The 14,132-nt window shown below is 39.6% G+C and overlaps 2 protein-coding genes across 2 annotated transcripts; one reads left to right on the top strand and one right to left on the bottom strand.

The window, feature by feature from the left end:
* Positions 1-142: 142 nt before the first annotated feature.
* On the top strand, positions 143-10,826 carry LOC127969632 (deubiquitinase DESI2-like). The gene is made up of 5 exons (XM_052571678.1): positions 143-708; positions 7,765-7,837; positions 8,098-8,191; positions 8,307-8,448; positions 9,158-10,826. Exons 1-5 carry the CDS (start codon positions 670-672, stop codon positions 9,404-9,406), a joined length of 597 nt encoding a protein of 198 aa, XP_052427638.1. The 5' UTR covers positions 143-669; the 3' UTR covers positions 9,407-10,826.
* A 1,996-nt stretch (positions 10,827-12,822) lies between these two features.
* Positions 12,823-14,062, bottom strand: si:ch211-132e22.4 (uncharacterized). Its single transcript, XM_052573457.1, has one exon. It carries the CDS (start codon positions 13,831-13,833, stop codon positions 12,922-12,924), a length of 912 nt encoding a protein of 303 aa, XP_052429417.1. The 5' UTR covers positions 13,834-14,062; the 3' UTR covers positions 12,823-12,921.
* Between the last annotated feature and the right edge of the window lie 70 nt (positions 14,063-14,132).

The following is a 14,132-nucleotide window of genomic DNA, read 5'->3' as shown; positions in this document are numbered from 1 at the left end:
ACAAAACAAAAAATACACAAAATATCTTGTTAAAAAGTTGACTTGGTTTTAATATTGTATGGGTGTGTAACGATGCTTTAATGTAATGATGAGATGCCCGTGTGGAGGCTGTTTGTTCTATAAAAGCAGCAGAGTGGCAGTAATGCACCGCTGTGAGGTTGGCCATCATCATCATCAGGCACGCGCATTCAGTTCAGTTCACCTCAGACACATAAAACGGGGGAGGATTCTCATATCTCGGGTGCTAAAACGTCTTCCTTTTATCTGACGTTCGTCTGCTTTCATTTCCGTTCACTGTAAAATCACCTCGTCGTCTGAATGGCTAAATCTCCACGCAAATTGTTATCTTTCTCTTGTGTGCCGTTCATTTTTGTCTCCGCTGGTCATATAGCTAAATGGCAGTTAGCCTAGCAGCGTCGCTACACCCTGTAGCAGGACTAAAAAAAGTGGCCTAAACATTCAGTCAATGAAAACCACCTTCTGGACCAGCTCTTGGATGTCACTAAAAGGTTATAAATCAGCAGAGGTCGAGATAACGCAGCAAAGGTGTTTGCGAGGGTAAAGAAAATAAGTCCGTGTGCTGAGAAAGAGTGAAAAGGAAAACGGAGGAGGACCGCGGCAGCAGCTGGTCGGCAGCTAAAGTGAAAGAAAAACATCAACACCCCTGTGATGGCAAACGAGCCGGTTATTCTGAACGTCTATGATATGGTAGGTGACTTTAAACAAATGCAGATAATTTGCTCCAGTGACTGAGAGGTGTGTAGTATGGCATTAGTTCAAAGCATTCATTGGCTGTGTCTCAAAACCTGGTGAGCTGCCTACTTGGGTAGCATCTTGCACACTCTTATATGAGTACTTTGTCAGCTTGCTTGGTCCTGTGTCAGCATGCATGCATTTTAAAGCTCCATTAGTAAATGCAATGGAAAAGAGATAAAGTTTTATAGTCTAAGAAGGAAATGTGTGCGGTAGCTATTTGGAAGCTTATCAGAGAGGATCCAGCTTTTATTTACTTTCATAAACCGTACTCAAGTTTAACCACGTTCCTGTAACAGACAAGTTTGTTAGATGTAGAATTTTAAGTATTGAGATGACAGTCTAGCTGAAATCTTTGACCCATTTAATTCAACTGTCATTTGAATCCAGCTGTGTGATCTGAGGCAGCTGTTGAGAAGTCAGGCTAAACATAATGGATGCTTTGCCTTTTAAAATGACAAGATAAAAGCTGTTTTAATCAGTATTACAGCAATATTACAACCCTCTCTATAGAAGTTTCAAGTAATAGATAATTAATATTAAAGGGTTAGTTCACCCAAAAATGAAAATTGGGCAGTGTTTTACTCACCCCAGAGGCATCTTAGGTGTATATGACTTTCTTCTTTCAGATGAATCCAGTTGGAGTTATATAGTATTATATAGTGTGTATATATATATAAAAAATCTGGCTATTCTAAGCATTGCAGTGCTCCAGTCCAAAAGAAGTTACCGTATTTTTTGGACTATACGTCGCACCTAAGTATAAGTCGCATCATTCCAAAACTACGTCATGACGAGGAAAAAACCTTGAAGCCTTGAAAACACATAACTTACTGAAACAAGCTTACTGAACACATAGGGCCTAGCTTACTGAAAAAAGGTTCTTCTTTCAGATGAAAATAACAACAACTTGATGTCTAGCATTCAATAAAAAAGGTCACTCAAAATAATTGTTTAGAGCAATTGAAAGAATACAGTAACCAATGTAAACTTGAGAGCTTTAAGCTAATAAAGAGTGCTTTTCCAAAAAATAAATAAATAAAAATTAACAGTAGGAGCCAGCAGCCTGTCATGGAGAAAAAACCCCCCTGAATTCTCCACGTGAAACTTTGGCGCTCCGCCCTATCGTGTCTAATGATTTTGGTTAATATGCACGAGGGAGAGAGAGAGAGAGAGAGAGAGCAAGACAGCGCTCATGTAGTTTGAAGACTGTGAGTGCGCGAGCACGTGTGAAACTTTGGTGTTTCGCCCATTTTCTATCGTGTTCAATGATTTTGATTTAATATGCACAAGGGAGAGAGAGAGCAAGAAGTGCTCGTGTTGTTTGAAGACTGTGAGTGCACGCGTGTAGCCGGGGCTCTCTCTCGTACGCGCCCTGTCAGAGATTTTGGTCTATCACTCGTCGATCTTTTACAGCCGCCAAAAAAAAAAATCAATGCAGAAACGTTGAATAAAGTTGGACAGAATGTTGATCCGGCCATCGCGTATATTCAGGGTACACAAGGTAAACGTTTTGCAAACGTTTTTTAGAGAAATAAAAACAGGTCGATGAATCGATGTGCATATTTTGCGTCGACGTATTTTTTTGCGTCGACGTCATCGAAGACCTCAACGCGTTGTCCCAGCCCTATTTGTGACTTCATTCCCTACATACACTACTTTTTACCCACAATTAATTCTGATTTCGAGTGTACAACCGATGTACACTCACTGAAGCACTATTTCCCACAATCCAATGTGTCGCTTCCATTATGAGCGAGCATACCGCGCGCCAACATTAGAAATAACGAACTTGAGCGCGCAAAAGACGCGATATGTGAACAGCCCCTTAAAAGACAGCGCTCCGCGAGACAACAGTCACAAACCACCGAGCTTACCCGAATCAGCTCCAGATCTCTGGAAACCATGCTAAAACATAGCAGAACCTTGACTACATTTTATGGTTTGTGATGCTAAAGAACATTTCATGACATCTCAGACAACTGTAAATTTGTGGCTACTGTGGTTTAATTAAAACGCTATTGTAAACTCATATTTCCCATACTAAAATAATTTTCTTTGCCTCTTTATTTTGGTATACTGTAAAAACTTCAACCACATTGGTTGAAAATGAATAACGGTTGAAATATTATATTAGAAGTTGTACTTATATTTTTTTGTAAAGTTATCCAAAGGATTCATTAGCTAATCAAAAAAAGAACATTAATTATTTATTGTAATAAAAATAATCGTTAGTTGCAGCTCTAGTTCACACACTCTATCAATAAATATATTGGGCAAAACATATAACACCTTAGGCACCGCTACAGTGAGCTTTATGACCAATGCATGGCCAAAAAAAAAAAAAACATCCCTAAAACAGTTTTTATTTTATTTTTTTATTATATTTTTTTGCCATATGTCTAGATTTTGTTTGACATCTTTACTTTGTGATTATTTTTGCATAAGTCTGTTCTACAGACATGTTACAACTTTTTGATAAAGCTATCATTGGTTTTCTTTGGGAAATATGTTTCAAATTTATACTTCTTTTGATGCTAACAGTGCTACTGATACTTTCTGCTCCACTCTTACATCTTGTTTAGACACTGTTTGCCCCTTGTCTTCCAGGCCAGCCCATACCACCCCTTCTGCCTCTTGGTTATCTGATGTTCAACGCAAACACCGTTCTAAGCTTAGAGCTGCTGAAAGGGTGTGGCGCAAATCCAAAAATACTACTGACCTTAATGTGTATCAGTCACTCCTATCTTCCTTCTCTGCTAATGTCTCCACTGCTAAAATGACATACTACCCTAACAAAATTAACAATTTATCTAACTCTCCTATGCTTTTTAAAACATTTTCCTCACTTCTTTGTCCTCCCCCCTCCTGCTTCATCTCTAATAGCTGATGACTTTGCCATGTTTTTCATTAATACAATTTTAAAACATCAGTGCACAATATTCCATCCCACAATCAGTCAAGCTCATATCACCAGCAAACATACACTCATTTACATCCTTCTCTTCCCTCTGATGCAGAAGTCTCCAAACTCATCCCTTCTAATCATCCTACTACTTGCCCGCTTTATCCTATTCCATCTCCTCTCCTTCAAGCTATTTCTCCTGCAGTTGCACCTTCACTCACTCACATCATTAACACATCCCTCCAGCCTTTTTTCCCCTCATCATTTGGACAGGCTTGTATAACTCCATAACTTAAGAAACCCACCCTCAACCCATCTCTTTTAGAGAACTACAGACCAGTTTCCCTTCTTCCTTTCACTGCAAAAACACTTGAATGAGCTGTGTTCAATCAAGTCTCTGCATTTCTCAAACAGAGCAACCTCCTTGACCGCAACCGATCTGGCTTCAGAAGTGGACATTCAATTGAGACTGCTTTGCTCTTAGTTGTTGAAGCCCTAAGACTGGCAAGAGCGGAATCCAAACCTTCAGTACTTATCCTGCTTGATCTGTTCACTGCTTTTGACACGGTTAACCACCAGATCCTCCTATCAACCCTACTGGCAAAGGGCATCTCAGGAACCACACTTTAGTGTTTCGAGTCTTACCTATCAGATAGGTCCTTCAAAGTATCTTGGAGAGGTGTTCAAGTCACAACATCTAACTACTGGGGTGCCTCAGGGCTCTGTTCTTGGACCACTTCTCTTTTCTGTCTACATGGCATCATTAGGTACTGTCATTCAGAAACATGGCTTTTGATACCACTGCTATGCTGATGACACTCAACTCTACCTCTCATTCCATCCTGATGACCCTACGGTAGCTAATCACATCTCCGCTTGTCTAACAGACATTTCTTGCTGGATGATGGACCATTACCTTCAACTCAACCTTGCCAAGACAGAACTGCTTGTGCTTCCAGCAAACCCATCGTTTCATCACAATTTTACCATCAAGTTAGGCACATCAACCATAACTTCAAAAATAGCCAGATACCTTGGAGTTATGATTGATGATCAGCTGATTTTCTCAGACCACATTGTTAAAACTGTCCAGTCCTGCAGATTTGCTTCAACATCAAGAAGATCAGGCCCTTTCTTTCGGAAGATGCTGCACAACTCCTTGTTCAAGCTCTTGTTCTGTCCAGGCTAGACTATTGCAATGCTCTCTTGGCAGGACTTGCAGCCAGTTCTATCAAACCTTTACAATTAATCCAGAACGCGGCAGCAAGATACATTTTTAATGCGCCGAAAAGAATACGCCTGACACCTCCGTTTATCAATTTGCACTGGCTATCAATAGCTGCTTGCATAAAATTCAAGACATTGATGTTTGCCTACAAAACCACCACTGGCTCTGCACCCATTTACCTAAATTTATTTCTTCAGACTTATGTGCCCTCTAGAAGCTTGCGTTCTGCAAGTGAACATCGCTTGATTGTGCCATCACAAAGAAGCACAGAGTCACTTTTACGGAATTTTAAATTAAATGTTCCCTCCTGGTAGAATGACCTCCCCAACTCAATCAGAGCAGCTGAGTCCTTTAGTCATCTTCAAGAATCTGTTTAAAACCCATCTCTTCCATATTTATTTGACCCTCTAACTTTAGCACTCACTATTCTTATTCCCTTCTTTAAAAATAAATCTAACTACCTTTCTAATCTTTTTGTATTCTATTTTCTTTTCATTTATTATGCAATTGTGTGTGTGTGTGTGTGTGTGTGTGTGTGTTTAAGACATCTAACACTAGCTTGCTCTATTATTTTTCTATTGTTTTCTTTTTACTTATTATATTATTTAAAAGCCCTTGCTACGTGTACTTTTAAGCTAACTGAGACTTGTTCTAGCACTTATATATCGTTGCTCTTTTTATTGTTTTTGATTGCTTCCACTGTCCTCATTTTTAAGTCGCTTTGGATAAGCGTTTGCTAAATGAATAAGTGTATATATTATATATTTTAAACAGTAAACCACTGTATGTCACAAGTCACTTTGCGTTGTGTAATGCTTATTTTTTTACATTAATGCACATTTATTGTACCCCAAATGTACAAAATGTTGTGGGCTGGAAAAAAAAGAGACCATAAAAATGGACCATACCTTTTAAGTGTCATTGATCACAGACACGGAGTAACGTGAATAGTCTCCATTTTAAAGATTTAGTCGGTCTCGTGTGTCTCATTGACCCTTTGAAACGTGTAATTGTATACTTTACTTAGGCCTCTTCACTCATAGTAGTATGTTGGACTATTTTAAGCTTATGTTCTCGCATAAAGATTAAGGTTAGAAATTTGAGCTGCTCAAGGTTTTAAAAGATGTCAAATAATCTTAATTGGGATGGGAATCACATTACAAGTTACATGCCCTTAGTTAAGCCTATAAACCATGTAGGAGATTTGTTGCTTATAAAGCTGGAAATGGTAAATTTGTCAGTAGTAAACTTTTTGTTTTAAACCGATAAATGGCCTGTGATTTCTAGTATAATTTGAAATTTTGAGGCCAATTCATAATATTTCCATGAATCCAAGAAATTTCAGAGGTTTGTGTCATGAACCTAGGTTCCAGCCTGACCATAAGGTCTTTTACTGAAATAAAGTCCCCTTACAGCAGTTCACAAAGGAACTTATCAGAATGAGTTTTCCCACATAGTTCATGTCAGAGCTTGTAGATTTTATTTTCTAATCGCAGCTCTTGGCATGAGAATACTCTTGCTGAAAATCACACTTAGAAGCCAGTTGCTAATCACAGAGAGACTAATCCCCAGTTCTGTGATGAAGGATATGTATAATAAGCTTTGAAGTAATTGAGGCCAGAAGGATAAGGGTCTTATCTGACAAGCCTGAACAATGAGTTGGAGAACCGTCTAGCTGATCAATTTTTCTCATCCGTTTTTCACATATTTTTGACTAACTTTTTGTATTTTTTAAATTGTTTTAACCAAACAACACTTTACATCGTGCCAATTGATATATTCCAAATGTAGTTAAATTAGTGCCGTAGGTTAATTTCATTAAAGACATCTAGAAACCAGCTGGTCCAGTGGCATGTTCGACTTGAAGCCGCGCTATGCAGACCAGTCAGTGTATGGCATAAAACTACCATGATGTCATAACTACTTTGATGTCATATGCCGAACAGTCTACACAGTGCCGCTTCAAGTCGAACACGCCGAATATTAATTGGGCACAGCTGTTGGTTACCTCCTTCAACAACAGACCTTCTAATGAAGTAGCCTACATTGGGTGTGAACACAAAGGTTTGTCAAGCGCTGAGTCACATTGATAGCATGTCATTTTATTTATTTTTTTTATGCCGGTGCGAGTAAATTTTCTGCGCGGTCACACTGGCGTGACCACTGCATTGTTCAACTCAGACTGCCATTTCTGTTGCATATGAGAAACAGGAGACTGCAAAAAAAAAAAAAAACTTTAAAAAATCCCGCTAATCGTTTGAGTTGCGCAGCGCAGACCGTTTATCACCAAAATGCAAACAAACAGCTTTACTCGGGAAACAGAGTTGATTTCGCGACACTGTTACATCACAGCGTTGCAAGATCCAGTGAGAAGTGTCTGAACTTACAACTACAAACATTTCACACAACTATTTCCGACACTTTTTAAAGCTCCTAAATAATAAAATTTGTTATGAATGTTTTTAAAAATGTTTATAGCTAGCTTTTGAATTTCCACTTCAAATGCACGTTGCTCATATTTGGGGCACCTACAGAATATAAAAAAAATTCTGCACATCCCTCATTTGTTTAAATAATGATTTAAGTTGCCCATATGATATGATTTATTTCTAACAGGAATGAAAACCAAGCCGTTAAGAGTTTAAGTACAGTGTATTCAGTGGATTGTTTATGGATTGTTTAACAACATACCAGTTGTTTGGCTGATGAAACCTTTTAAGAAAAAAAAAAAATTTCAGGAGACAGAAAATTACACAAAAATGACATTTATACTGTATGTAACATTTTAACCTTTTTCTGAACACTGTAAATCAGTTGTCCTTGAAACACTTTTACCATTTGACTATATGTGACACAGACTTGTTTTGCTTCCTTATAGTACTGGATCAATGAGTTCACTACCTCTCTGGGAATTGGAGTCTTCCACTCAGGAATTGAGATCTATGGCAGAGGTAACGCTTGCATTATGACTCAGACACAAGTGAGTCAAGCTGCTCAGAAATCTAATGTTTAACTTGACTGACTGTAACATAGAAAGAAGGGGGTGTCTAAACATAACCAAACCTCACATTGTAGATGATCTGTGGATGCAAAAGGAAGAGACCATGACATTTTAAGCAGTTTCCGAGATGTTTGTGTGCTAACAATCTCTCTGTAAAGGCAGATCGTGGAGAATCTTTAATAACAACTCATACTTTCTCTTTTATTGCAGAGTTTGCCTATGGAGGACATCCTTATCCTTTTTCAGGTATATTTGAGATAACACCTGGTGATGCCACAGAACTGGGAGAGACATTCAAATTCAAGTGAGTCACAATATTTATCACTATGCTGATCTGACTGAAAGGATCTGTCTGCAAAAACCTCTTCCTCTCTCTGCCTCTTTCTCACACCCTCTTTACTTTCTACTTGCATTCTCAGAGAGGCCATTGTTTTAGGGAGCACAGACTTTACAGAAGAGGATATGGAGAGAATAGTGGAGGAAATGGGGAAGGAATATAAGGGGAACGCCTACCACCTCATGCACAAGAACTGCAATCACTTTTCCTCAGCACTATCGGAGGTGAGCTGAAGGAAGTGTGTGTGTGTGTGTGTGTGTGTGTGTGTGTGTGTGTGTATTCCTCAGCACTATCAGAGGTGAGCTGGAGGAAGTGTGTGTGTGTGTGTGTGTGTGTGTGTGTATTCCTCAGCACTATCAGAGGTGAGCTGAAGGAAGTGTGTGTGTGTGTGTGTGTGTGTGTGTATTCCTCAGCACTATCGGAGGTGAGCTGAAGGAAGTGTGTGTGTGTGTGTGTGTGTGTGTGTGTGTGTATTCCTCAGCACTATCAGAGGTGAGCTGGAGGAAGTGTGTGTGTGTGTGTGTGTGTGTGTGTGTGTGTATTCCTCAGCACTATCAGAGGTGAGCTGAAGGAAGTGTGTGTGTGTGTGTGTGTGTGTGTATTCCTCAGCACTATCGGAGGTGAGCTGAAGGAAGTGTGTGTGTGTGTGTGTGTGTGTGTGTGTGTGTATTCCTCAGCACTATCAGAGGTGAGCTGGAGGAAGTGTGTGTGTGTGTGTATTCCTCAGCACTATCAGAGGTGAGCTGAAGGAAGTGTGTGTGTGTGTGTGTGTGTTTGTGTGTAATATAATATATAACTCTCTCTATCTAGCTCTCTCTCTCTCTCTCTCTCTCTCTCTCTCTCTCTCTCTCTCTCTCTCTCTCTCTCTCTCTTGGGTCCGCTTTGCCGTAAAGATTCTAAAATCTCACAATATCTCCCTCACGTCTGCGGCAGATCCTCTGTGGTCGAGAGATCCCACGCTGGGTGAACCGGCTGGCCTACTTCAGCTCTTGTGTGCCCTTCCTTCAGAGCTGCCTGCCAAAGGAGTGGTTGACGCCGGCCGCACTGCAGTCCAGTGTTAGTCAGGAGCTCCAGGGAGAGCTGGAGGAGGCTGAGGATGCTGCTGCCTCTGCATCTGTCCCGACGCCATCCTGTGCCGTGGCACCCGCTCCCAGACCTACCCGACACCAACCGCGCCGTTGAACCCTGCTGCCTTGAGTGACAGGCCATCTCTGGTTTGAGCTGTTCTGCCAACAGACCCCACACGCCCTCTCCTGACAGACTAGCAATTCACCAGCGGACTAGATGAAACCTACCGTCTGTTTTCACTGAATTATTTTAGTATGCTCAAGTGGCCTTTACGGGCCTGGAAACTATCGATCTTGTTTACTGTAAAACCTTCTATGAGTTCATCAGTGTTTTGACTTACGTTTTGGCCTTTTATGTTTTGTTTTAAAAACTCAGGACTTAATTACAATGGCTTTGTTTAGTCACAGTTAGTTTTTTTTTCCAGTTTTTTTTATGCTTTTCTTATGCTGGAGTTGCGCACTAGCCTTTTTCCCCTTATTCCTACAGAAAGCGCCTAGTCAGTGAATATGAGAGATTTTTTTTTTTTATGGAGAACATTTGTTTACAGATTACTTGCGTCCAATCCGTGTATGATTGTGTTGTTGTGTGCGGGTTACAAAAGCCAAATCTCCACACTTTTGTACTGACACACATCCCACACTTTGGTGACTGTGCCTGAAGATTTTTACCGTTACGTGCTCCGAGAGCTCTGCACTCTTTCTCTACAGATCTCTACCTGTTCGGTCTGCTTTGAGTGGCAAGCTTCTTGTCCTATGAGACCTTCCTCAGATGTTTTACACCTTTTTAGTTTTTAGAGTCTTATATGTACTTGAGACAACATTTGTATTCCATTTTATGATTATTAAATAAAATATACAAGTCTGTTCTCAAACAAAGTTATCCGTTAATTCTGACAACTCTGGGAAAAACAAGCATTATTCATTTTTTGATCACTCGTCATTTCGAATCCATGTGTTTCTTTCTTTTTATCAAACAAAAATACAAATGTTTAGCAGAAAGTCTGAGCTGCTCTTCTCCATATAATGAAAGTGAAAAGTTACTAGTCTCCAAAAATGACAAGTGCCATACAACTTCTGCACTGTATAAGTCACCCTGGATAATGTAGAAAAGCTTTGTGTGAGGAATGGACTAAAATTTAAGTTCTTGAATAATTGTCATGTTCATGGCCATGGTCACCATTCACTTCATTATGTGGAATACAGAGTCTTGGCTGTTCTACTAAACCTCTTGTCTTCCATGGAACTTTTTAAATCTTGTGGATTTCAGGAGATATGAGGGTAAGCGAATGATGACAAATCTATCATATTATATAACCTCTTTTTCATATCCCACTTGGTCTCAATTTAAAACCTGTTGAGAAGTGTTGTGAACATTAGTTAGGTATTATAGTGTATTATGAGTATTATAATGCAAATTTTTTTAATACATTTTTGCTGTTTGCTTTGTTCTTTTTTCAGATTTTTTTTTTAATGGCTAAAGTCTGGGAATGATCATTGTGGCATTGAAAACTATTAAAGTCGTTCAAAAATCAAAATGCTGTCATTCACTCACCCTCATGTCTTCTGAAATCCACATGATTTTCATTGCTCCATGGAAGACAAAAGGAGAGGTAGATCAGCCAAGCTGCTCTTTTCCACACAATGAAAGTGAAAGGATACCACAGTTGTCAAGGAAGATTTCTATTCAAGATTCTGAATTATTAATTGACTTAAACATCTGTTCGATCCTAACATAAAGCTATCATACATCTTCAGGCAACTTAAGTTTTATGGACCACTTGCAAGGCTTATTTAAATATTGCATGGGAAAGAACGATCCGATTGGTTATCCAGATAGAGAAGTCAGCTGATGTTCCCAAGTGTAAACGCGCTTTGTTCTGATTGACTGATGATCCAATCTGCTTGATCTGATCATGGTGATCACATGTTAATGCCAGCCAGAGTTTGGTTCATTTGAATAATGTGAACGCTGTTTTCTGAACTTGTGTGCCCACCTGCAAACTGTACCTGTATCCGCCTAAAAGGGTGGTCTGGGGTATGGTTTGCTTATGGTGTGAACACAATCATACTCAATCACGAAAAAGTGAATTGGTCAAACAGTGCATTATTTGTTTACTCACTCGCTTTCCTGATAAGCACATGACACCCTGCAGCGGAGTCCCACGTTATTTTTAACTTTTGCATTACAGTCTTGACAAATGGACCCCGTGCCAATCACTGTTGGCACTATGGAGCTTAATCACATTTTTCAAAATCCAAAGTATGATCAAACCAGTGGGAGGGGGAACAATCAAACTCTTGTTCAGACCAGGCAAGCCAGCAAATTGTGAATGTTGCTTAAAGCATTGATTTAAAGTGTCAGTTATTGCATTATTATTTCAGTCAATCATATAACATCCTTTGTTACCCCAAACTACATATGACACATGAACTTCCCCATGCTCTGCCCTCTATGGGAATGATAGTGTTTCCATTAAGTGCTATTAGAAGTGATTTAATGGATTCAGCATTTCAACACCTCGGTAAGGATACATTAAACTCGACAAAGCAGTTAAATAAAGGATGTATTGATCTCCTGAATTAGCGAATTTTACTATACCAATATTTTTTAATTGGCTGTTAAAGTTTATATAGGAATATTGCAAGACATACTGATCCTTTAACAATGCATTGGCGCAAAAACGCACACCTTTTGGACAAATCTCCAAACATGATTTATCAACTGCCACAAATACTACCTAAACAAAATACTGATTTTGTGCACTTTATTTTCTGTACCAATATTTTAAATTGGCCTTTGAACTTTGCTTTATTGCATGAAAAAAAAAAAACTTAGTCTCAGCCTCAGATGTCGCGCCCACAGACCGTTGGCTGAACGTCTGATGCATATGGCACACAAAAGTGGAAACTCTTCATATAATTATAATTACGTACTGAAGGGGGAGGGGCTATCAGTCTCTGATTATGAATGACAAAATAACCTTATATAATTCATACTATACATGGTTGCGTACATAGTGCATGAATACGGTGTCATAATGCATAATGTAGTGCATCATTTGGGACGCAGCTCTTGTCTTGCCAAAGGACTGACAGAGCCCATTGATCTACTTGATGAGCGCTTCAAATGCAAACATTGCATGCAACAATCAGGCAGCAATTGACAACGCCCTGATCCAGTGGCATACAGGCATCATCAGTTTGACAGTACTCTAGCCCAATGATGTTGGGGGATTCAGTGGGGCCCTATGCGACCGTCTTGCTCACCTATGCCTAGAAACGGCACTGGATGTGTTGGTTTTGCACTTTTTTAATGTTTTAGAGTTTCACCCTGTCATTGCTGTGTACTTTTTTTCTGCATTTCGTCTGATTTATATATCGTACAAACATTTCTAAGATTTTACGAGTTTTTGTCAATTTCCCATTCATTTTCTATGGTCGGTTATTTTTTACACAAGTGTGACTTTTTTTTTTTTTACGATCAATTAGTCTGCTAAAATTATGCCTTTTTTGTGAGGGATGAGTTAAACAACGACAGAATTTTGAATTAAGACATTTTTGGGCGAACTAGTACAAAGCTGTAAAATGCTAACAATCAAAATAACTCTTATTAGTTCAATTTTAATTTTCTCACAGCCGCGTTAAGATCCCAGATACTGTTTCCACAGTGTCTGTATTCACAGACTCGGTTTCCTCCTGTGTGTTTTTCCTCGCACAGCAGGGAAAGGCCTTCAAAATGTCACCAATTCCATTTGTAAGGAAGATTGAGAGGAATGGGTCCACCAGTGGGCCAAGATAGAGAAGAAGATCAGATACAAGTCCCAAGTAGTATACATAAGAACTTAAAGCCAATGCTTTGAGCAGAGTATTTAGGATAAAGGGAAGGTAAAGCATGCTATAATTACACAAGATGACCCCCTGCATACCCAGAATCTTGTTTCTGTTAGTCACAGGTGCTGGCCGTCTTGTACACCACAAGGCTCTAAAAGAATCCAAAAAGAAAAACCCCAGGAATGGTAGTGGGAGAAGAAGAGCTATGGAGAATAAGATGATATATCCTTGGTACGCCAGGAAAAGTATTGCAAATGGAGCTGCCCACACGGCCAATGAAATCATGCTCGACTGCTTGAGTTTCATGCAGAAGGCATTATATCGTGGACAGGTTACCAACAGATATCGCTCCTGAGCAACACAGACCATGAACACAATGTTGGATATGATCCCAAAGTAGAATATCAGGGAGGATATGTCTGTAGTCTGCAAACTGGTTTTCTGAGCATCCTCTGCAGATGTTTTCGGTCGCCCAAGGATGTTAAAGATATCGGATGCGAGAAGGCTTATTAGGTAGACGGGAGCAGCCTTGCCAGTTTTTGCTTGCATGCCCATGAGGTAGATAGAAAAGCCGATGCCAGGAAGCCCAACAGCAAATGAGATCCATCTGATGATCTCTTCAATGTGGTCTACACGGATGGTGCCATTGTTCAGAGGAGTGGTGTTAGTACTATCCAAAACTGTGGTGTTATCCATATGTTGTAGAATCATGCTGGTAGTTTCTAGTTCTGGCTACCCAAAATGTGAATAATATATAAAAGCTGATGCATCTGGTTATATGCCATGTCAAGAAGAATATGTTCTTCAGTTCCAGTAAGCAACGCGGAAAGCTATGTGGCTCTTTACTGAGGTAAACAGATCAGTATATTTTAGCTATCACCATTTTTATGGCTCTTCTGCAAACTGTTCCTGTAAGCGCTTTTATTGCTGGTTAGAAAATGCAAATATTTCCTATGTATTCACATTAGTTTTATCTATGCAAGCTCTTTCTAGAAGCAGTTTGGGCCAAT

The sequence above is a fragment of the Carassius gibelio genome, chromosome B13 (genome assembly GCF_023724105.1).
Source record: "Carassius gibelio isolate Cgi1373 ecotype wild population from Czech Republic chromosome B13, carGib1.2-hapl.c, whole genome shotgun sequence".
NCBI classification, from domain to species: Eukaryota; Metazoa; Chordata; class Actinopteri; order Cypriniformes; family Cyprinidae; genus Carassius; species Carassius gibelio.
The sequence above is the reverse complement of the archived record's forward strand: the minus strand, read 5'-3'. Positions and strand labels throughout refer to the sequence as shown.

Coding starts and splice junctions, on each gene's coding strand:
- LOC127969632 (XM_052571678.1), top strand. CDS start 670: ATGGCAAACGAGCCGGTTATTCTGAACGTCTATGATATG. Junction 7,838..8,097: donor AATTGAGATCTATGGCAGAG/GTAACGCTTGCA, acceptor CTTTTATTGCAG/AGTTTGCCTATGGAGGACAT. Junction 8,192..8,306: donor GGAGAGACATTCAAATTCAA/GTGAGTCACAAT, acceptor TTGCATTCTCAG/AGAGGCCATTGTTTTAGGGA.
- si:ch211-132e22.4 (XM_052573457.1), bottom strand. CDS start 13,833: ATGATTCTACAACATATGGATAACACCACAGTTTTGGATAGTACTAAC.